Source organism: Lygodium microphyllum, chromosome 15, assembly GCF_053477565.2.
Source record: "Lygodium microphyllum isolate KBCC chromosome 15, Lygodium_microphyllum_v1.1.10, whole genome shotgun sequence".
NCBI classification, from domain to species: Eukaryota; Viridiplantae; Streptophyta; class Polypodiopsida; order Schizaeales; family Lygodiaceae; genus Lygodium; species Lygodium microphyllum.
Window position 1 is genome coordinate 99511592 of NC_141149.1, and position 24977 is coordinate 99536568.

Genomic DNA, 24977 nt, shown 5'->3' on the forward strand with positions numbered 1-24977 from the left:
GCAATGACTGGGTAGATGTACGTGCAAAAAAAGGTAAAAGGTTTGATGCTGGCATGGCGGATACTGTACCTACTGCTTCACAAGATTCCATGCGCACTTATATGTGCAGGAAAGAAATGTTGTCTTCAGAGCACACTGCTCATGCTATGGTTTCTTCTGCTCCCCGTAATCAGCCTACTAGGAAAGTATATACGAACGGTCCAAAGGGTCCACCTGCTAAGTTGGCTTTTGATACTAGAGGTAACGTGATTACCCCATGGGATCCTCGTTATCCCCATTCCATCCCCAAGACAATGGATATACCGTCTACCTCTAAATCTGGCCGTCAGAACTCTTTTGCCATGTTAGCTGATTTTTTGGATGAGGGAGTCCTTGACATTCTAGCAGAAAAAGTTAAATCGAGGCAAGCTGTGCCTCGTACCTGATTTTCTTTTTTGAATACACATAAAGATAGCCACGTGGAATGTGCGAGGCATTTGTTCTCGCCATAAGCAACATGCCATGTGGACTGTATTACATGAGAATCAGTGGGATGTGTTGTGTGTTGTTGAGCACGAGTCACGGTGAAGCAGGAAAAGTTGTGGATTGCCATGGGTTTCGCTTGTTTTATGCAGGGACACATGCCATGCATTATTCTGGTGTGCTTATGATTGTACATGAGAAATATCAGCCTGTTCTTATTAAAAATGATGTACATGGCCGTTTTGTGGTGATTGAAGTTTTGTTTGAAGGAGAGATCTTATGGTTACTTGGCCTTTATGCTCCGAATGATCCTTTATCCCGCCGGGATCTTTGGAATACTTTGCAGGCCTCCTTGTCACTTGGCAGACGGGGTTTTTTGATGGGGGATTTTAATATGTGTGTTGATTCTTCACAGTCCACATCAGAGCATTCGGTGATGGACGCTCCGGAAAGTCGTGTGTGGAATGATTTTGCTCTTGCCGTACTTAAGAAAGATCTCTGGTCTTGGCTACACCGTTCTTCTACACGGTTTACTTTCCATTCTGCGCAGTATGCAACTACATGGTCACGGTTGGACCGCATGCACATCATGCAGAATGATGATTTTCTTCCTGAGATGCTGGAAATGAAAGTGTTGCAGCAATATGCCTTGTCAGACCATTTCCCTCTACAGCTTGAGATGCTTGCACAACCCATTGCACCTTTTAAGCAATTTTTGGATAGACTCCCTTAGCGTTTCAACTCGTCTTATTTGAAGCATTCAATCTTTTAGGGCTATATGCAGCAATTGATTGATAGATTCTTATTGGACTTCTCCTCTGAGGGCAATGCTTCGTTTGAATGATTGCTCTCTAATGTGCAGCGGGTTGTTCGGCAGTATGGGATCCATCATGCCTCTCTTTGTCAGCGGCGCCGACAAGCAGCGGAGGACTTACTGGCTTTGGTTCGTTCTCTGCTGGTGGACACTCCAGATGGTGTATTTCTGCTGCCACTGGCGATGCGTTTGGCTGATCTTATTAAAGAGTTTCAGATGAAATCTTATCAGCAGGCCAAATTGCAAAATTTGACCGAGAATTTGCAAGATAGAGCTCGTCCGAATCATAAGTATTTTCGCACTCTACATGCATCTCCTGCTCGGGAAAATATGACTAGACTCCAGGATCCAGAAGGTCAAATGGTCATTGATCCTCAAACTATTGTGAATATGTGCAGGAATTATTTTCTAGACCTTCTTGGTTCTTCTCCTCCACCTTCTGACCAAATTACTCATGCACGCTCAGTTTTCTATGATTTGGTCCGCAATCAGGTTTCACATGACATGCAAACTACTTTGGAGACAGATATTTGTGAGGCGGAGGTTATGGATGTTTTGTTATACCTACCCAAGGATAAAAGTCCCGGTTGGGATGGTCTCACCAATGAATTCTTTGAGGTTTTTACTACTCAACTGGTGAAACCATTGACGTCTATGTTTCAGCAGGTTTGGGAAACGGGGTTCATGCCTTCCTCATGGAAAGAAGGTCTTATCAAACTGCTTCCAAAAGTTCCTTCGCCGTCAATGTTGAAACATTGGAGACCAATTTCTTTGATGGGTTCGATGTATAAAATCTTTTCCAAAGTGATGGCGAATTGGCTCCACAAGCATCTTCCGGCCATTGTGTATCCTCTTCAATATGGTTTCATTAAGGGCCGAAACATTTTGCATAATATCTTAAATGTGCAAATGGCTATTGACTATCCAAGGCACTCTAATCAGGAAGTGGTGTTGATTCAATTGGAACTGGAAAAGGCTTTTGATTATTTAGACTGGTCTTTCATATTGCTTTTCTATGTCAAGCGCTATGATTACGTGAAGGAACCAGTGCCTAATGGGCTAATTAAGGAAGCTGATTGATACATGTCCAACTAAATGTGTTAGCTAATTAAATAACTAAAACAACCTGAGGAAAGTGCGGTGGATGTGGCCATAGGTCTATCCTACGGATGGATGGTCTCGGTTGGCCGGGATCAAAGTTTTGTCGTGAAGAATGACTGAACATCAGTCAAATGCAGCTGCTGCCCTACCACAACAGCATGTGGATGCAAAGAACTGAAGAAAATCAATCATTTACTGTTGCTGCTCTATCTCAACAGCCTGTAGATGTTATCACCTATGCTGTTGATTGGTCTTCTCCTGCCCCCTGGCTACCTCAAAAGGTCCTCCAATGGCTGCAAATCAGACCAATAACATCTCCTCCCTCTCTCTTATAGGCTGAATCCACTAAAAATGCCTCTCTCTAGCCTCTAAAGACGTTTTTCAGTCTTGCATGGGCATTTTTGACAAGTGGTAGCCTTCCCAAATGGTTTTTCTAGCCTTATCCATAATTAAATATTAATTTTCAGTCTTTAAATACTGAAAATTAATCTAATAATTATTTCAATGCCGTGAAAAATAATCTGACTCGCCAATAATTAAATTGGCTGGGCAACTTTCATTCCCGAGTGTCTTTGCACCATCTTTGACTATCAGATTGGTGTTAGGTACCATTAGACACCACTTCTCTAGTGTCACCAACTAACACTTATGGCCAAATGAATGACCTAGACCGACAACTAGCACCAAATACCACCAAGTACATGTGCGGCATAACTTATAGCAGCTTTTGCCTTTGACATCCCGTGATTTTCTCGGGTCCCGAGCTCGTAAATTTACTTTAATCCCAGTTGCACCTCACATGTATAATATTTACTTAATTATGTGATTAAAAATTAATCTACATGTTGAGTGAGGTTTCAAAAATACATGTCCTCATGACATTGTGAATAGAGCATCCGCTATCTTGTTGGTGGAACTTGGCTTGTGTCTGATCTCCAAGTCAAATTCTGCTAGAAAGTCGAGCCATCGGGCTTGTTTGACAGACAACTTTGGTTGGGACTCGAAATATTTAAGGAATATGTTGTCTATGAAGACCACTATGTGTTTGTCTTGGACATAATGCTTTCATTTTCTAAGGCAGTGAATCACTACTAGCATCTCCTTCTCATGTGTGCTCCATCAGGTTTCGACATTTGTGAACTTCTTGGATTCATAAGCTATGGGGTGGCCATCTTGCACCAACACTCCCCCAATGCCATAATTTGATGCATCAGTAGAGATCTCGAAGGGCTTTGTGAAGTTGGGTACTTTGAGGACAGGGGTTTGACTCATACATTTCTTCATCAGCTCAAAAACGGCCTGTTGCTCGCTTCCCCATGTGAAATTGTTATCTCCTTTGGTGAGGTGGGATAGTAGTACGGTGACTAGACTAAAATCCTTGATAAATCTTCTATAAAACACTATGAAGCCTAGGAATTCTCGAACTTCCTTCACGGTCTTTAACACAGGCCAATTCTTTACTACTACTTTCTTGGGGTCTACTTTGATGCGAGTCTCACCTACAATGAAACCTAGGAACTCTAATTCCTTCACTGCACCTCACATTTTTCAGCCTTTGCATACAGTTTGTATCGTCTCAGCTTCTCAAAAACTAGGTGTGTCTTTTGTATTCCTCTAGAGTTTACTATACACTAGGAGATCATCTATTTAGATAATGATGAAGACATCTATTTCGGGCTGGAAGACTCCATCCATTAAGCCACAAAAGGTGCCTGACCCATTACTCAATCCAAAGCCTAGGACTAGCCATTCAAAGCTTCCATATCAGGTACAAAAGGTTGTTTTAGGAATATCTTCTTCTACTATGCGAATCTGATGGTACCTTGACCTAAGGTCCACATGGCTGAAGTATTTGGCTCCATGTAGCCTCTCTAAGAGGTCTTCAACTAAGGGCATGGGATACTTGTCCTGTATAGTGATCTTATTAAGGGCCCTATAGTCTACACATAGTCGAAGTCCCCCATCCTTCTTGACAAATAGCATTGGGGCACCGAACGGTGGGTCGGATGAAACCTTACTCTTCCAATTCATGTAATTGTTTCTTCAACTCTATGAGTTCAGTGTGATTCATACGATAAGGGACTCTAGCCGATGGGACTGCCCCTAGCATGAGCTCGATCTTGTGGTCCACGTCTCTTTTGGGTGGTAGGCCCTTGGGTAGTTCTGCTGGCATCACATCCTTACAACTCCTCAAGTATTGCTTCCACTTCTGTATTACCAACTTGGGAGTTTTGGATTCTTGGTAACCTCTTGCTCAATGGGCCAAATCATGCATAAATACATCATGTTCCCCTGCTTTACTAATTTCTCCACTTGTTTGGCACTGCAGGTCATGATGCGAGGTCTAATATGGGTAACCTAGCAAGGCCATGCTTGGGTCGGTGCTCCTCGTTGATTAGCACCTGGTTTCACCATTTAACATGAGACTCCATGCTTGTTCTCCTTCATTTGCACTTTGATTGATATCCTACCTAGCAATTGCATTCTCTCACAGGATACTCTAACGCCCTCTCCTTGCATATCTAGCATCATCTCATTAACTCCCTTCCCAAACATTGCAATAACATACTAGTCATAGAATTCCAAACCTAAGATGACTTCAAAATTGTCCATGGGAATGACTAAGAAGTTAAGTTTAGCTTTCCATTTCCCTACTTCTACTTGCACTGCAAAGACCTATTTAACCTCCTTGGCTTCTCCTTGTATAAAAGTTATTGTTAACCCTTCTCGAGCCTTAGACAATTTTGACCCTTTTGGTGATGAAGTTGTGGGTGGCTCTTGTGTCTACCATGGTGGCTTGATCCCCTTCACTCACTCTGCCCTTGAGGTATAAGTATTGGACTGTTGCTATACAGGCCGCCATGCATTGGGGACGAGCAATAATTGTCCCCCTTGGATGGTCTAGGCTCTCGTCACTTCCATTGGGAATTTCCTAGATGCGCGGGGGTTGTGGCTTCTCTCCTCCATATGCACTAGTGGTTGCAACTCTAGATCCACTTGATGAGGCTGTGTCATCCATGGGGCATTAATTCTAATAGTGGGGTCCCCCCCGCACTTGAAACATCTAATCCCTATGGTTGAGCCTTGGGGTCTCCACCATGATGTTTTTGATCCCGCAAACCCATATGATGCACTCGGAGTTGCTCTATAGTGGTTGTTCCCCCATTGGCCAACTGCTCCTCTTGGTACTAAGGCAGATTGTGACGTGGCTAGGATTATGCCTGAGATTTGACTCCATACCTCCGGGAATGGGCCTCTAGGGATATTGGGTCTCGAGGTCCAATAGTTTTTGGTGAGGTTGGTGTTGAATCTAATCTAACTCCCTTGGGATTTCCTTCTCCCTTCTAGGTCAACCAATCTTTTAGCCATCCTCATGGCCTCAGCTAAACTGACTGGCTCCTATCTCTCCACATCTCTTCTTGTGCATTCTTGCATGCCAAATAGGAAACCATGTAGCTTAGCGTCAGTATCCATGTTGGATAGTAGCCTGAGCTGCCTGTATTTGCTGACATACTCCTTCAACTTCCCTTATGTTTGTTTGAGGTTTCTCTATTCATCTCTAACTTTGAATTTTTTCATCTTTGGGATGAAATACTCTTTGAGTCTTCTTGGAGTTCTTCCCATGAAAAAATGGTGTGTCCTTGGTCATGTTTCAGCATGTACCAACTAGTAGTGTCTTCCTCTAAGTAGATGGCTGTCACTTCTCCCTTCTTGTCTTCAGTGATCCTAGCATACTTCAAGTATCTGTCTACTTTTGCGATGCATTTCTTCAAAACCAACCCATTTCTCTCTCCTTTGTACTTGGTGGATTGGGCCATTTTGAACTTGCCATAGTCGTCTTCTAAACTGTCAATCTCCTCCTCTTCTCTATGGTTGTGTCTTTTGTCTTTCTTCGTGTCCTTCTTGCTACCTGCTTCAACTACCTTCTCCTTGTCTTTTCTTGTATCTTGAGCTCTCTTAGAAGTCTCCTCTCTCGCTAACCTATCCATCTCCTTTGTGTCTTTTCTCCTCTTCTTGTTGTCGCATCACCCACTCTCTGTAACCCTGCTTCACTTCTAGTTTTCTTTTCCTTTCCTCTTCTTCCTCCTTCATTTGCATGTTCCTCCAGATTGAGTCCAATAGGCCTGGCATGCCCTCCAACTGCCTCTCTAGTCCAGCTACCTTCTCCTCTTGAGCTACTCTTCATTCTTGCCCTCGGCTCTTCTTCCTCTCTTCCATCGTTGGGATGGGTGCATTCCCTCTGTCGTCCTCCATGTGGTCGTGAGAAGCCACACCTTGGCTTTTGATGTTATCAACATGGAGAAGCCATGTTTCGCCTTTGGATGGTGGTCATGCCGTGGGGAAGCTGCATCACGCCTTCAAATGTTGGTTGGTATCGAGGTCATTCTGTCGGGGATCATTGCAACAAGGGCCAACGCGACGTGGGGCAACACGATGTGGGGCGTCACGACGTGGGTCATCTCAACACAATTTCTTTGGGCCACTAGATTTCCTCTCCTACTTCCATAAGCACTCCTTCACTCCAAGCAAGAGTTGCTTTGATACCAAGTGTGATGCACCTACACTCGTTCACTCACTCAACACAGCACAAAAAGGTAACACGATATGTGAGAGCAAGGTATACTCTTGTATTATTCAATGAAAGAAACGGTACAACATAGGCACATCCCAAGACTACACCCTCATGACGCTGCATATATAAGGGTTCATCACGAGTATAGGGAATCACATGTAGAGTGGAAACCAAGCAGGGCTCAAAGTCACTACTACTCGCTATATAGGTGTTTCTGATAGCAACGCCATGATATAGTTACAAAGCCATTACGAGGGGGAGAGGGAGAGAGAGAAGACACTAATTAGAAACAGAGAGAGGAAAGAATATAGAGAAAAAGAAGAAATGGATTATTCAGCAAAGTTGCACGGCAACTTTGCTTAGTGCAAAGCTGCCACAAAGCGGCCTAATGTTCAGCACATGTGGAACACTAGTTAATATTATTTAAGAACGTGATTGCAGGAGCTTTCATGCACCTCTCCATAACCCAATGTCACAGGTTCCACACCTCTATAGATTTAGAAATTGTAGCAAATAACAAAAAACTGAGCAGACAGATTCAGCAGATCATGGGAGGATAGTGGTTTAAATCTAAACCATTATGTCCACTAGCATGAGATTCTTTTCCAAAACCAAGGGACCATTGCAATTTCTTGCTACTTTAAAAAGTACCCATGACATTCATGTTCTGGACTTGTAAGTGAAAAATATAGCAGAAAGACTTCAAGAGCCAATATCATGACCTGTTTGAAAAGGCCCTTGAAGAATCAAACGATGTGTCACGAATCCCTGCAGTAGATAGAGATAAGGCATGGCACACAAAGACAAGCATAAAGACATAATCGCAACTAAAATCATTCAGCTTAGCATCAGTCCACCTATCTATGCTGCCATCAGCTATACTAACCTGCCAAATTGCCGGCATGAAATCCCTCATAGCTTTTCCATCATTCAAAGTAGTGCATTCACCAGATTTTTCCAAGTTACCCTCTGTCCCTTCCCTTTGCAATCCATCCTTTGCACTCTCCACAAATTTTCTGGACATCAACACTAATTTTCAGCACCAACTAATAAAGGGTTGAGAAGTTTTTGCAAGCTTATGTTCTTTTATCATTCCATCAAGATTCAGCATACATTATTGTTCTACTACTCAGTTGGTGTTGCATTCGCTGTCAGGTGCCTTTGACCTTCATCCAATCTTCTGGTTACAGAACGGGAAAGAAAAGGAGATCGACTAATCTATCGACTTGAAGACATGTGAGCCAAAACTCTAGATGCCGACAGTTTCTTTCATTGAAAAGGGATGTTTTGCACATTGAAAACAACACTTAAAATTCTCCGAAAGGCTTGCACTAGTTTACCAAACACATTTCAGAGGAACTAAGTATTTTTCCATGATCCAACCAAGTCTCGTTGAGGTAACTAGTTTCCCATCATACAGAATACAGCAAGGCTGATAAAGTGATTAAAGTTTGATTTATCCAATGTGTATGATAATACCTTTGGTGAAAGTTCAGGTTATATATTAAAGACTTGGTTGCCAGTATTAGGACAGGATAAGTCTGAAGGATTCGTTTAAGCTCTTGCACAACAGCTTCAGAAACCACCTGCAGGCTGAGAGCTGTCCTGTACACAATCCAGAAGCAATAAAATGTCAGGCTAAAGTTCTAATCAGCTGAAACCCAGGTGTCCAACTTGTTTATCAAAGCAGAGAGAAGTTTCTCAAAGGTGACAAACGTTTGTACCCATTGGAAGCACAAAATTTTTGGATGTTTTTAACCAACTACATGACCTCCAATGAGTTTAAGGGTGAAAACAAAACACATTGAAAATGGACAAATGCAAAGCAAAGAAACAACACCCTGGACTCCTGGCACTACAAGCTGAATTTCACATTATGAAAACTGGAACAGATTCATGCCATGATGCTCTACAGAGGCCAGGAGACCATGTGGCCAGGATCTACTGCTCTATCTGTTGATCCAAAGTCAATCAACATAACCCTGACCCAGGGCCTGGGGGGAGGGGGGCGTGGATGGGATTTTGAGAGAAGAAATACATAACTGACACCCAAGCACAGGAAGACAGGACAATATAATATCGCAGACAAGGCCACAAGCCAAGTAATTGTTCCCCATGAGAAGGTGCATGTGTGGACTGTAGCTAAAAACAGAACTTGCCATATAAATCCACTCTGGTGAACTGCTGTACAGTCCTTCAAACAGTAGTGCCATATCTCAGCTGGCCCTCACAAGGTGGCCATGAGGGATTCCCTTTAATTAGTAAGGAAATAGCCCACTACAATGATAAGCTAGCAACCACAAAAACACAGCCACCTTTGATGGCTTGAATGAGTGCCAAGATGCATCAAAGAATACTCAGGAGATCAGTGAGAGCAAAACTGCAGCACTGTCAGTTCACAAGTAACTAAGATCGTATCTTCCTGCCCGACATGGTGGTAGATCAGAAGAAGCAAATACTGGGCATGGACAAAAAATTGATACACTAGTGCTACTCTTCTGAATGGAAACAGGGAATGGGTGGTGCTCTCAAACTCATACATGCCATGCCGGAGAGGTCAATATACTAGTACTGTTTAAACCAAACAACAAAACAACCCTCAAGCAGTGTCCATCAAATTCTCGTACAGGACAACCAAGCAATGCAAAGTCTGTCCTCTTAGGGAACAAAAAGAACAACTCTGCCATTATCACAGAGTAACATTGTCAGCAAGATCACCAAATGGGTTCACACCACCTCCAGATGCAGCATGCAGGTTGGGGGTAAAACTATGAGGGAGGGTTGGCTGCTCAATGTCAGCCACCTGACATAGAACTCGCATCGCCTTTGGAGTATCCAACAGAAAACCTGCATTGCTGTTGGGAAGGAAAAGATGAGGCACCCTTGCTGTTACATCCTTGGACATCTGGATGGGCACTAGTAGCATTGATCACAATGGTTATGAAGTGACTCAATGCAAATGCACTAAGTACACTTCAGGGATAGAGCAGCAGAGTCCTATTTAAAGGACTCAATGCCCTATTGTACACATCATTGTGTGATCAGCACTCTTGGACTCTTGGCCTGTTGGCCGACATCCATACATTGGGATGGTGTGGGTTGGTGGTATGGGACACCCACCCTTGGGATGTGGTTATGACCCAGAATGCTACTAGCTCCCAGCATTGAGGGTGAGCCCATTTGGTTCTATGGCTGGGAGCTGAGTCTAATGTCTAGTCCCTCATATTTGTGAATATGGCTTGTGTCATTCTTGTCTATAGGTTGGATCTATGGGGGATGTTTCATTGGTATAAGGGCCTCAATCTACAAGATCCGATGGCATGCACAAAACCATTTTTTCTCATGGAGTCGTGATGGCTTACACCTATCAAGTATACTTTTATCTCGTTTAGGGTGGTATGGGGCGCTACAAGGAGGGGCATGTACGGGAGGCACGTGTTGTAGGTGGTGGGTATGACAAGATATGTTTCTTGTCTAGTACTCGTTCTCCGGTTTTTGTGTTGCGGTGATGGGTCTGCATGGGGGTTTTTGGTAGTACTTAGATGAGGGAGCCCAGGAAGTTGCAACTCCGAGGCTATGATAGACCATCGTCAATAGCCGAAACCCTGACCTATAGGGGCAATGCCGAAGGTTCTTCTCTTGACAATGGATTTAACATTTGATGTTTATGTTACAATTAGTTGCGGGGAGACAAAAACCATTTCTACTGTCGAGGAGAGAGAGAATGGGAAGGTTATCGTGGTGAGAGAGAGTAAGATTGAGATAAAGAGAGTAAGATGTTGGTTGATGACAATCATGAGGGTGTGAGCCAGACTGTTGTCAAGGAGAGAGAAAGGAGGAGTGATGTCAAAGAGAGAGAGAGACAGAAGGTGCCACCCATGGGCTAGTGTGGCACTCCAAACTGGTTACATGCCATGCTTCATGCTTCTTCTCATCCTTTCTTTCCCGAACATGTCCCCTTTTGGGTCAATGTGTGACCCGCGTGGTTAAAGCAACAATGGAGCCAGTCCATTAAGATAGAGTACTTGTCTCGTTTATCTATCTTTTCCTAATTCTTTGAAATATGAAAGTTGCCCCCTACTTGTCCCACAAGAAAAAAGCCCAATTCTAAATTAAATGCACATTACCTTTGTTATACTTTGCTCTTCTCTCTCACACTCTTTAACCTCTAAACTCTCACATCTCTCTATCTTTCAAAACTTTCTACATTCTCCATGCTCCTTTCTCTTATCAACACCATGACTTCCCATAGAGTCTCTCCTTGTGATACTCCCCCTCCCGACTTCTCCTGAGCCCGAACACACGCACAAGCAACATCCCAAAGCGTCTTCTTCCATTAAATCTGATAGAGATTCATCACTAGTGGCGATTCTCCAAGCTCAAATCAAAGACGTGCAATGAAAATTGACCTGGACGTGCTCTCCTCATTTTACATTTGTGCTCACAACCATAAGAACATTGCCGTTTCAATTCCAACATGATCCCTTTAAACGGGGAAAGAAGGAATGTGACGATACAAACATCAGCTCATGGTTGGCCAAATGGACAACTTATTTTCATTTGTGTTAGTTTGATAATGCTTAGTATACACGTCATGTTATAAGGGAAGGTGTATGCTTGGTGGGCAAGCCTACACCCCAAGACGGCAACATGGGTAGATTTTCAATCCATTTTTCGGAAGTGTTTCATAACCAATGATCTAACTGAAAATTTCCGTAAATTGTTTGAGCTCAACATGGGAAAGAAGAGCTTGGACACATGATCACAAGAATTCAAAGATTTCCTTCACAAAACAAAAGCTTTGGATTATCCTCAAACGTTGCTCTAAATGTGATATCTTTTCGGATTGAGATTAAAATATTGAAGCAAGGTGCTCCCCAATTGGTTACACTCCCTATAGGACATCTACAAGTATGCTAAAAGTTTTGATAATACTTTGGCTGCAAGTAGGGGCAGCCAGCCAACCAATGATTCTCATCGAGCTATCTTAACCCTCAAGCAAAGAAACCTTCTATCCCAACAACTCATCAGTCACCTTTAGAGTTGAGCAAGAAAAAGGATAGCAAACGCAAAGTAACTCATAGCGAGGATTGCTCAAAGGGTCATTGCTTTGCCTGTCATCAAGTGGGGTACTTTCAAGGTGATACAAAGTGTCTCTAGAATAAGAAGGCAAAGTCTACTTTTAAGGCTTTGATTAATACTATACAAGCTCAAGTATTTCTTCTACATTTTTATCAAAAGATTGTTTTGTTAATGTGAGTAGTTGCAATGGTCACGCCATAAATAAAGTTGTATCTGGCCTACATGATCTTTTAAAGGTCACCAAGCGTATTAATGGCTAAGAAGTTACATTCTTATTTGATAATGGTTCTACTTACAATTGTCTTTCTTATTAGTTGGTGCAAACATTAAAGCTCCAAACAGTACCCACTAACCAAGCATATCATCTCCATTATGTGGAGGATCCTACTAGTAATTGTCGATCGTTGGGACCAAATGTTACTAAAATTAGATCTTTCGATTTGGTAATACCATGAGCTTAAAAAGTCATGTCCTATCTTTTAAACTTGATGGTCGCTATCATGTAATCAAGGATTGTTTACCCTCCGAGATCACAGAAACTAATGTATATGTGATATCAAATTTAAAATTTAGTAGATGTTTTTCTTATCTAGATATTGTTATTTATGTTTGTTTCATTGAAAAATTTCAATCATTGATTTGCAATGTAATTCAATTTCTTTTAACAATAATATTGATGTAAATTCAAATGTGAGTAAATATTTGGATCCAATTCTATACAAGTATACTGATGTCTTTCCATTTGAATTGCCTAACAGACTTCTATCATCTCATGGTACATTAGACCATAGAATCAAGACATTGCCCAGTAGCCATTTTGTCTCTCAATAACCTTGAAGGTTTAGAAAGATGAGGACGAGATAGGTAGAAAAATTCATGATTACCTTACTAAGAGTAATTGAGTAAATCTCCATGGGATACACCTGTCCTTCTCACTAAAAATAAGGATGGCGCGATGCACTTTTGTGTTGATTATAATGTCTCAATAAGCTGACCATCGAGAACAAGTACATCAAATGGATGACCTTATAGATCAACTTTGTGATGTGCGACATTTCACCAAGATCCATCTTAGATCCAATTACCATTAGATATGGATAGCTTCAAAGAATGTTTCGGTAAATGTATTTCAGATATAGACACTATCAAATTTTGGTCCTACCTTTTGGATTGACTAATACTCCCACAAATTCCAAACGACGATTATGAATGATTTGCAATAAGCTTTGAAAGATGGTAGAAAAGCATTCCATTCATAATAAATTGGTTTTTAAGCAAAGCAAAGTATGTGTATTCGCAAGAAAATTTTATAAGAGTGTCATGTGCATCGAGCATTGGGCACCCTAGCATACACAAACTTTGGCCTAAGTTACTCGCTACTTTTATTTCCCACACATTATGGCTATGGTTGAGTCTTATGTGCGTGAGTGCCTACAATATCAACTTAATAAAGCTAAATGACACAAACAAGCAAGAATCTTTTATAAATTTCTAATAGAGAGTGGAGTAGCATTTCTGTGGATTTTGTAGTAGAATTACCCCGTATGAATTGAGGTCATGACGCAATCTTTTTTTTGCAAATAAAGTGTGGCTAATTATATTACTTCAGAAAAAAACCTGAATACAAAGAAGTGCTCATGCTCAACAAACCAAGCTGGAGCTGGCGAAAGTCACAGATACATCATATATACAAGCCTCTCAAGGCGGTCTGGGGGGGATAGGGTCAAGAAGCCATGGAGGGGGGGTGTATCGCCATCTGGGATTGCCTGCCTGCATCACGATGAACAAGTCCTGGCCACCCCAAGTGCGCATGAAATGACCTTGGAGCTCCTGACGAGCCCTAGACTCGCCCTGCACCTGATCCCATCGGCCTCAAAGAGAATGGATGATGGAGGTCCAAAGCTCCACTAGGGTCGCTTGTACTGAAAGTCTCTCTCCGCCGAAAGCCACTTGACAGTGCGCCTTCCAAATATGCCAACTAGTAAGACTCCCTATGATTTCCCATAGAGCTATGCCGCTTCACGACCAAAGGCAGTGCTTTGGGGTCTCAATCGACTGCTGTGTGCAGCACTTATAAACTCCCTCCTGCATCTGGGCAAGCTAGCTTCCCACCGCCAAGCCTCCATGTGCCACCAGCCATAAAAAGTACGATACCCTCCTCGACCTCCAGCTGTCCCATATGCGGCGCCAGAAGGTCTGTCAGAACGGCTCCGTGATACTGTGCTCCGCCCAGTGCCTGCTACGTGACGGCGCCCAATCCATGTCCTCCTGCATCAGCATGTGTCTGTCAATCCAGGCAGTGTACTCCAAGAACCTCGATGGCTTCTTGGCGACCCCAGTGGCCGGCCAAAGCCACTCTCCCGAATGCCACTCCAATTCCTCAAGTGGCCTTCCTTTCCACATCCAGAGGCGTCACTCCCTGAGCTCCTGCCAAAAGACCAAAGGGTCCAGCTGCCATGTCTTCCTCTGAAGGCCAAACACCCGGATCCTCTTCCATGAAAGGACAGCTATCCCCTTATCCTGCTGCCCTCTGTCAAGAGCCAGACACCCCCCCTCCTGCACTGTGAAAAAGGTCCTAGGTGGAGCGCCACCCACTCTTCCTGCCACCTATAGGGGGATGCCTGCTGGTGAAAACCTAGCGGCCTATACCTCCTCGGGCTCTATCGGCTCTGGGATCGGGGGAGCAAGCCACTCCTGAGGTATCGCTGCATCTATCTTCCTTCTCCTCAGCTCCACTCCTCGCTGGCAGCCTGATGCTTGCTTCAGCACCTTCTTGTCCGCCATCCTGTACACCTCCCGCCATGTCCTGATGGTACGAGCCGGGCCAGCCTTCCAACCAGCCCACTGGATGTAGGTGCACTCGCCAATCTGTGGCCCTTCCCAGTCCCTGACCTGGGGGTTCCAAATCACCGGCTGACGGTCTATCTCCTCCTGGCAGCTTGGAGGGCTCTGGATAAGGGCCTTACGGAGGCCCTGCCACACACGGAGCAAGCTGCGTAGGAAAGGTGATCTAGGGGGTGTGATCTAGGCTGACGTGAAGATCCATCTCAGGGACGGCCTCCACTCACCGCCAAGCCTTGTTCTACAGTCCTAAAGACCCTCCTGCAATAGGACCTTCCAAGTCTACCCTCCCGATGTGAGGCCGCGGACAACTAGCTTGCCCAGGAGGGCCATACTCTGATACTCTGGGTCTATGATCCCAAGCCCTCCCTCTGACCGATGTCGTATAATGGTCACCCACGCCACCTTGGCCCTAGAATCCCTAGGTCCGTCTGACGCGGACCAAAGGAAATTCCGCACTAGGCAACGAAGCTGCACTACGCAGGAGGAGGAGAAGCACCAACACGAGGCGATGTATCAGGCCGTCGCTAGGAGAACCTGGTTAACTACCAGGGCTCGGCCGGCTAGTGAGAGGCGAGCCGTGCTCCAGTAGGTCACCTTTCTTTGAATAGAAGAAACTGCTGGGCGGGAGTGATGTCGAGTCCCACCTGGAACCCTAGGTATCGGACGGTCTGTCCTCTGCTCACCCATCTAAATCCCAGGTAGACGCCCCACTCCGTGCTAGAGTCCGGGTTTGTGAGGAAACCAACCGACTTTCCCCAATTGATTTTCGCTCCCACTGTAGAACAGAACACCTCAAGAGCCAACCTCACTCTCTTCAGCATGAACTCATCGTCCTCTGTGGGAGCTCTTGCTCAACCGCCAAGACCCACCGACCGCTTATTGTTTCAAGCGTTCCAAGCCGAGCACTAATGGCTACCTCTCACATAGCCGATGCACCATTCATATCTACGGGTGTAGTGAGCTTACCTCCATGCCGATCGAGTTACCTCCTCTCCCGCGCACTCCGGTAGCTCCACGATCCAAGTGCAAGCTTCAAGCAAGCTTCATCCTCAAGCTCCACGCTACAAGCTCCATCGCCACGAGCAAAAGAAGAGAAGAGAAGAACAAAGGAGAAGATGGAGAGCTTCTCCTCCCCGGTCCCTCACCCTCACACACTCACTCCCTCACACTCTCACACTCCCTCTCTCAAGCACAAGCTCAAGCAAGCAAGAAGAAGAAGAAGAAGAAGAAGAAGAAGAAGAGAGCCACTTTTAGCCACACACAAGAATGAGCTTCTCATTCACTTTTCAACTTTATATATAAAACCCTAAATCCGTTTTGGGCAGTTGTCCCCTTATCCCCTTTTTTACATGGCCAGCCGTAGCCTAGGCCCTTTTTTCCATTGTCCTATCTTCCTAGCTTCCTTCCTACCGCCCATCTACCTTTACAAATTGCACGGGTGAGAGCCCGGCACTCTTAAAATTAAACCATGATGCACTTGTGCTCTTTTACAAAGTATTGACTTGCGCTTTTTCTTGTGTGCCTTTTTTCTTTATCTAGGACTTTTCTGCACTTCTTGTGCTCCCATATTTTTCTTGGCGCGTCTTCGTCTTCTGTTTTACTTTTAGACGAGTGCCAGTCCCATGGCACTCACCGTCGTAGGTAGCAGACTTTAGCCTACACTGAAGATGTGGGTGGAAGGGACATCGGTGGTTGCCGGTGAGGAGTGTTGGTGGTGGTGTGGAGGAAGGTCATTGGGGGCACATTGGTGGCCTAGGTGGCTGGTGGTAGGGTTGTTGGAGTTAGTGGTAGGGCTGTTCTCTGTTGGGGATTTCACTGATGGCCAGCATAAGTGTTGGTTTGTTGGGGATTCTGCACATGACGATTCTTGGCAGGCTTGCAGGATGATAAAGGATAAGAATTCAGAGGTGAGTGTCGATGAAGGGTGAACAAGACTTTCGTTGGAGTCTTCAATACCTGCAATTGAAAACCTCTCATATGTGGTCTCTCCCTAGGGGTAGTGCTAGTATTCTTTATCGTGCACAAGACATAGTTCAATTAGTTTGGGAGACAGATCGAACTCTAAGCAAGCTGAGAGTATTGTCCTGCACTTGAGGACCCAAACTGTGTATATATTTCGGTGCAGATATTATGTGAGTACTCATGCATACTTAGATATTACGTAGTTAGAAGACTGCGGGCTGGTTTCTCGTAACGTGTGGGTGAAGCAAAGTTGTCCATGTTGAGAAGAAGTGCACGTGAAGGTGTATGAGACATTCTTTACGTTGTGACTGCACGACGTAGCATAATTGAACACAGGGGCACTGCACTTTCAGTAGCTGGTAGCTATTGGACCTGCGTAATGAGGACGGGGTACTTTTCATGGCCATTCGTGCGGTGCTTACCACGATTGATTGCAATGGTATTAAGGCAGAGTGCAAGAGGGAATCGTGCGAATGGGTCAGGGTGACAAGTCTAACCATAGGCGAGACAAGCTTCCTAGGTATGTCCTGCCCTTGATGTGCCCTGAACAATTGTGGGTGATGCTAAAGGGCTAGGGGACTAGGGACGGAGCCAGCCGACCAAGGTCACTAGACGTACCTATTTTGAGGACCCCTAGGTACTGGGCTATGATCGTGGGTGCTTCTTATCTTTTCGTTCTTTTCTTTTCTTTTCTTTTCTTTTTTCCTTTTCCGTTTTCTTTTCTTTTCTTTTTCATATTCTTTTTTTTTTCTTCCTTTCTTTTTTCTTTTTTTTTTGGACTGGCCTGAGTACAACCATTGCAATATGTTGAGGCTATCAGCCTTTCAATGGGTTGGAAAATGTCAAGCTTCGAAGGCTCACGAAATGGATATTACAACGATGATGGTGTCTTAGCCTCGTTGTTAGAGAAGCAGTTGTTGAGATAGGGAGATACACTTGAGATTTTGCAACCCTCTTTGGAACGTGCGATGTTGGTACAATGGAGGTAAGAGCTGTCGTAAGTGCCCAGTGTAGAGTGTAACCCAGAAAGAGAAAGTGGTTATGATCATGCTTTGGGCCATGCGATGTGGGTGATCCACAAGCGTGATTTTCGCTTTCGCCTGCGTGGCTTTATCACGGCTCTTCGTGGGGTTGGTGGTCTTGCGGTGTCTTAGGTATTGAACACTTTCGCACAAAGACCTGTGTCATCCTGCATCCACTTGTCACTTCATGAGAGTACATGCACGGCACAGGCCGCAACTATAATAAACCAGTGCAATGCAAGGAGACATCACTTATCTGAATTCCATGGTGTTGACTTAGATACTTATCCCTATGCTTGATTATCTTTTCCTTTTGCTAAAGCCGTGAAACATATTAAACGCAGATATGAAAAGTTTGTACAATTGGGAACCTGTCAGCACTTAACCATTTAGAGATAAAAAGTCATGGCCAAGTAGCATTTGATAAGCCTTTTATACAACATGGGGCTACTCTATTTGTACGAAGCCAGGCGAGTCCGGGTGGTCGGACGACTGAGGCTCTGCTGGTGAGGGGCTCCTGTGAGGCTGGGCGGGGAAGATGTCGGCCGAGACCTGAATGGTGTAGTCCCTAGCCGCAACTGTTTTCGGAATGCTTTTGAACAATTCATCAAATTCCTGCTTGTCTGGAGTTGCCCTCTCCTCTTTCGAGCACCTGGTGCTCGAGCGTCTGGTGAGGGCCCGCACGACTGGTGTTGCCACGCGCCGTGTACTCCCTTGAGCTTCTATTCCACTGGCCTGGGGATTTTTTGGCCTACGTCCTAGCGGTGTTGTATGGGGCCTCTTTTCGGCGCATACCTCTTTAGAGTAGGCGCATAGCGTTCTGGTGGGGGCGCTAGTGCCTAATACTCTCTCCGACGGCGGAGAGCTTCCTTGCATGCCAACTGCACTATGTGGTCCATGATTGCTACCGTAGTAGGGGGATCTGCAAAATGTGAACCAAGGATTAGACCCTGAAGCAGGATAAAACTATTTACATGGAAGGGATTATACAGTGGGTTATCTAACGCATATGACGAGAGGTGAGGCGAGGCATGCAGTATTTGTTGTAAAGGGACGACCCCTGTGATGATGTTCGTTTTGCCTCCAGCCATTAGCAGATCTTGGCTTATGCTAAGTTGCGTGGACTGGTTGTCATGGAGTGGGGCAGGGCTCACCCCCGGAAGGATAGACCGGAAAGGGAAAGGTGTATAGAAAGGGACGGTGCCCCGTCTACACCATCAGAGATGTTGGTCAGGGCTTCCTATGGCAGTAATGAGGGTTGCATGCCCTCCACCTGGAGGCGGGAATGGTCACATGACTTCTAAATGTGTGGTGAGAGGACCTGAGGAGCTCAGCCTGTCAAACCTAACTCTTCTCCCTACGCTTGACTATCTTTGCTTGTGTATGTCGATAGTATCTATACAGGGTCACAAAATTCATTGCTTATTTATGTATATATTTATGAATCCATGTCACTTCAGGAGGATAAAAACCAATTGTAGAACTCCGGATTGTACTGGAGTGTGGCACATGCATCAAGTACTCATGGCAGCTTACTCAATAACGATAGATATCTTGCAACATCGAGTAGCATGGTACCTTGTCCGAGTCTACTGGCAACATGTAACTCTTCCTCAGTGAGAACCTTATCAGCCAAAGAGTTCTCTTGGCTAGTTCCAACCAAGTCCGTACCTCGAATGGTAGTCAGCACTTGAAAGGAAGTTGGTGCCACATAGGTTGGGTCTCTTTGAGACCGCCATTTGGCCAATCGCTCCTCTGAGACTGTCATAATTTAGGCTCCTAGTTCGGCCATCGCAACACGGTTTTCAAAACAAACGTTTTTCAAATTGACTTCGACTCTCTGATTGTCGCTTTAGTTGCTCTATCTCCAAGAGATTTGGTTGGCACAGCACATCATTGAATGTTACAGTTAAGCGTAGTTTGTCGGCTTCCTCGTCAAAGGTGAGTCGCATGCGTTCATGCAAGAGCCTGTCATAGTGCTCGTCAAGATGTTCTTGCTCTTCCCAGGATAGGGGAAATGGCAAGTATTCTTCAAGCTGCTCCTTAGGAAATGTGCCCATGTCTGCAAGGGCGTAGACACGTGCGAATACCCTGAGTTTAGCATCCAACTCGGTTAAGTATTCTGCGACACTGCTATGTTCAACGAGGGCTTGCTCAGTTACTATCTCATGCAAGGTTCTAGGAGTTTCCCTAGGCTTTAGCATAGTTGGGGGCTCAGACCTAGATGAGCAAGATTGGTCAATGCTAGGATTGCTTATGCTCTCAGGGTTTGTGCATTTTTCCCGAGATTTTGCTGCTATTTTGTCATGGTTCTCCTCGGATGTGACTGGTATAGATCTGTCACCTTGTTGTGACAGTGTTGTATCTACTCTTGATTGGTCAATGTGAGTTCTGTCGTCGGTGGATTGAGTGTTGCAAGAAACCGTTGATGGTAACGGCTGCTTTGATTTTTCAGAACACACGGATGTGTCTGAGATTTCACTGCTATTAGGAGAGACATCAATGGGTTCATTGGTGGATGGACTCGATGCTTTATTCCTCAGCTCTCCAACGCTCTTAATCTCAATGTTCTTGGGGTCCACAACCACCTGTAACTGCTGTTGTTTTCGTTGTTTTCTCCTCTTTTTCTTGGTCAGTGAAGGTGCATAACTTAATGACTCAGGACCCTGAACTAGGTCAGTCGATGTGCTTGGTTGGGCCTCACCTTTACCCTTCTCTAGTGTGTCCCCATGGGACGTAGCTGCAACCTGCTGGACAGCCTTGCTAGGTTGATTGGTCAGATGCGCCATCTCCTTGGCCACATCTTTGAGAGGTTTCTCCTCAAGCCTAGGCTTTAGGTGCTTTAGAAGTGCTGAAGTTGTCAAGGATGCTGGTTGCAGCACCTCCTCCACAGGTGAACTGCTAAGGACACGTTTCGCAAGGGTTCTTGTCACGGCCAAGGGTTGTGACTGCTGTGATCCCTGATTGGAAGTAGTAGCGGCTAGTCCAGCAGGCTGGCTACTCTTGGTGGATTGCGGTGTCAAGTCCCTAGGGCGATCAGAAGTGGTCGTGTCTTTTGTTGCCAGATAAAGAGTCTGACAGATGTATTACATGTGCCATCAATTATAAAGAGTCTAGTGTCTGTTGGCCAAATGGTAGTGCAGGGGTTGCAGGTTGCACAGGCATATCCTTGGGCCGAGAGCTACGGATGGTATCATGTCCCACCTCTTGGACATTTGGAAGCTTAGATGGAGATAGAGATTGGGATTGAGCAGCTGCACTTGATGACTATTGTTGTGCTTCCTGTGTCTGTTTAGGGAAAGAGGGTGTAGGAGACTTGGAACTCTTAAGTGGCTCTGGCTAGAAGATTTGCTCGTGGCTGTTAGATGATTTTACCATTTGCTTTGTTGAGCATTAAACCTTGCCATGAGCAATGTTGTGCCTATGATGCCTGCTATCCTCTTGGGGAATCAAAGGCTCCTTGGGTACTGTGGCTTTTGCGTATCCTCAACAATTACATCTGATATCTGCTTGTCAAGCACGCTAGGCTGAGGATCTACCCTCCGATTAGTCCCGTTTGGTTTCTTGATTTCGACCGTGAGGGGCTCGGTCACTCCAATGTTTTTGACTCGAGACTTGGTTTTTCATTTAAATCTCCTCCTACTCTTCTTTGCTCTTGATATGATTTGGCCTTCAATCAACAGAGGGAGTTTAGCAGGGGGTTTTGGCACCCAAATCCATCGGTTACCTGCGTAATACCCTTGAGCACGTAGCAACGCTTTGGATATCCATCGCGGCGTTGTGCTGACCCTCCATCAATGCCTTCGTCTATAAGGCTTGGGCTTCTTTTGAGGTCTTCTATGATATTTGTAAGTTCAAAACCTGTCCTTGGCATTGTCTCCTGACCTTCTTGTTTCAGGCATAGCCTCACTCACTGGTTCTCATTGTTCGACCTGTGCTTGTATCAACTCTTCCAACAAGTCCTTGCTCTCGTTAGTAGGCTTGACTGTTATGTCAACAACTTCCTTGCCTTTCCCTCGAGGTTCGATGAGGTCACCCTTGCTAAAGGTTGTGACTATCCGCACACCCGGTAGTGTCAGGTGTATCCTCTATGCTACATAGTCGGCCTCACACTTGGTCGCCCTTTTGAAGGGTCTTCCTAGGAGGGTTTCCTTCCCGCAATTAGCACTATTTGGAGGAACATGAAATAGGATAGGCAAGCTTTCAGTTTCAATTGTCGCAAGGATTTTACACTTCTCGATGAGTGCTTGTAGGTATCCCCTGTAAGGGCTCAGAGTTGCATTAGTCGGTATGAGCTCTAGTTGGCCTAGTAGGGTCCATGCTTCATAGGTCAAGATATTAAAATATGCTCCTTCATCAATCAGAGCATCGATATTGTGTTCTCTTTTTCGCAGTGAGTTTGACCCTGAGATAAGCAGACGGTACTACGTCTTCATCTTCCGGGTCTTCGCTTATAAATTTAAGCCTTCTAACAAATGCCCTTGGGTCCCCAACTGCACGACCAGATGTGGATTCTCCACTAATATCTTGGATCGTCTGTGCAGTGCTATTCAAGATGCATCTATCGTCAGGACTGTCATATCTAGTCATCCTCGGAGTTGTAGCTTGATGTTGTTGATTTCCGCTTAGACTAGATGCAGTCCGAATGCAACACGTACGTGTTTTTGCAATGTGGCCTTTTTGCCCTTGTTGGCTAGATTGGCCCATTGAGGTTCTAGGGTCTCTGTTTGTCTCTGTTCGGGTATGCGCTTTTGGTTGCTCGTTTGTAAGTAAGAATCCATGCTCGTGTAGAGCCATTACTACACTAGGGTCTAATTTGGAGGACCTGTCACGGCTCTAAATTTCAGCCTAGTGATCGATCTATGATATGGGTTCGGCTCTATATGGTCTCTCGGTTAGTTTCAAGGTCAACAAGTTAAAGTTTGGACAAATCCAAATTCGGCCCAACAGGTTCGAATTGTAGGGGCTGAATGCCCGATTCGGCCCGTCCGAGGGCCGAATGGCCGAGTGGGCCAAGGGCCAAGTCAAGCGGGGCGAGTGGTGAATTCGGCCCAGCCGAATGTCAACTCGTCTGGGGCCGAGTCGGCACGACCGAGGGCCGAATAGCAAGTTGATCTGAATGCTTCACTCAGACGGGCTGAGTGAAAGGCGTCCAAGTGTGGTGGGCCGAACGGCCGAATGGTCCAAGGGCCGATGGCCAACTGGTCCGAGAGTCGATTCTGGGACTTGGCCCAGAATCGCCGTCACTCGGACGGGCCGAGAGCGACGCGTTTTTTCGCCAACCTTCAAAAAATTCATCGCACCAAGCGATGGAGGCCTTCCTACTGGTCGAGCACCTCCAGATCCAACCTACTCATGTAGGGGAAGGTGTGGAATTACCTGGGCTGGGCAAATAACTCCTAGATGGCCAGATAGAAGCGGATTCACGCGATGAAGCTTTCTCCCTCTCTCCTACTCTCCTCAAACCCTGCAATGCAAAATGTGGCCTTTCTTGCCACTCCTAGCCCCTTATCACCCTGCCCAGACCTGCACTGACCTTAGTCTTACTCCCTTCATCAACATTTAACCCAAAATTTCATTTTATACCCTTCTTTTCCATGTTTCAACCTGTTATACATCAATAGAAAACCCTACTGTTTGCTCCAATATTTTGCTCCTATTCTTCCTAAATGCAAGAAAAAACCATAAGGAAAATATCTACACTACTCCATCATGCTTTTCCAAGTCCAAAAACCAAAAACCTACTTGCTAAGGAGATCAAATACCTCTTCAAACTCCCTCGCTTCCTACCTATCTACCTCAAGCACCGGTTCAGGAAAAACCCTTACTTCGATGCTCAATTCGAAGCACGCAAGTGCTCAAGGCTTGAATCCGTTGGTCCCGGCAACGGAACCAAAATGTGGAAGCTCTCGCTCAACCGCCAAGACCCACGGACCGCTTATTGTTTCAAGCGTTCCAAGCCGAGCACTAATGGCTACCTCTCACATAGCCGACGCGTCATTCATATCTACGGGTGTAGTGAGCTTACCTCCATGCCGATCGAGTTACCTCCTCTCCCCCACACTCCGGTAGCTCCATAATCCAAGTACAAGCTTCAAGCAAGCTCCATCCTCAAGCTCCACGCTTCAAGCTCCATCGCCACGAGCAAGACAAAAGAAAAGAAGAGAAGAGAAGAAGAGAGGAGAAGATGGAGAGCTTCTCCTCCCTGGTCCCTCACCCTCACACACTCACTCCCTCACACTCTCACACTCCCTCTCTCAAGCACAAGCTCAAGCAAGCAAGAACAAGAAGAAGAAAAAGAAGAGGAGAGCCACTTTTGGCCACACACAAGAATGAGCTTCTCATTCACTTTTCAACTTTATATACAAAACCCTAAATCCCTTTTGGGCGGTCGTCCCCTTATCCTCTTTTTTACATGGCCCGTCGTGGCCTAGGCCATTTTTTCCATTGTCCTTCTATCTTCCTAGCTTCCTTCCTACCGCCCATCTACCTTTACAAATTGCACGGGTAAGAGCCCGGCGCTCTTAAAATTAAACCATGATGTACTTGCGCTCTTTTACAAAAGTATTGACTTGCGCTTTTTCTTGTGCGCCTTTTTCCATTATTTAAGACTTTTCTGCACTTCTTGTGATTCCATATTTTTATTGGTGCGCCTTCGTCTTCCGTTTCACTTTTACATTGGCCTTTGTCTTCTGCTTTAGATTTTCCAGATTTTCCACCTTATTCGTTTGACGGTTAACATCCTCTATGTAGAGCATTGTATCATCTGCATACTCTGAGTCTAACAACATGGTCTCCTCTCTTACTGGAAGTCAAAGGCCACGTAAACCGCTCACACGTAACCAGAGGAAATGAGACATCGCCTCTACAAAGAGAAGGAATAGGTACGGGGCTAGGGGGCAGCCCTGTCAGACTGATCTCTCTAGCCGAAACTCCTCCCCTCGCCTTCCTCCTATGAGAATCTTGCTGGTGGCCGATCTGTAAAGTGTGAAGATCCCGGAAATCCAAGCCTGGGGAAAACCCAACCTCACCATGGTGCCCTCTAGGAAATCCCAATCCACCCTGTCATAGGATTTCTCAAAATCCACTAGTACGGCCAGTCTCTGCCCACTGTACT

The 24977-nt window shown here is 45.3% G+C and overlaps 1 protein-coding gene across 11 annotated transcripts in view; it reads right to left on the reverse strand.

Moving 5' to 3' along the window:
* XRCC2 (homolog of X-ray repair cross complementing 2 (XRCC2)) overlaps positions 1–24977 on the reverse strand; it is a 145738-nt gene that overhangs the window by 16959 nt on the left and 103802 nt on the right. For 7 of the 11 annotated variants that reach the window (XR_015693359.1, XM_087694459.1, XM_087694464.1 and 4 more), the window contains 3 exons: positions 8430–8555; positions 7837–7966; positions 7673–7718 (listed from right to left, as the gene is read on the reverse strand). Coding sequence is in view for 10 of the 11 variants with exons in the window: in XM_087694459.1 (XP_087550585.1) it covers positions 7673–7718; positions 7837–7966; positions 8430–8555 (302 nt within the window). In the remaining variant the exon portion in view is untranslated. Of the gene's footprint in view, positions 1–7672; positions 7719–7836; positions 7967–8063; positions 8131–8429; positions 8556–24977 lie in introns of those variants that run through there. The other 4 variants (XM_087694460.1, XM_087694467.1, XM_087694466.1 and 1 more) reach the window with 4 other exon arrangements.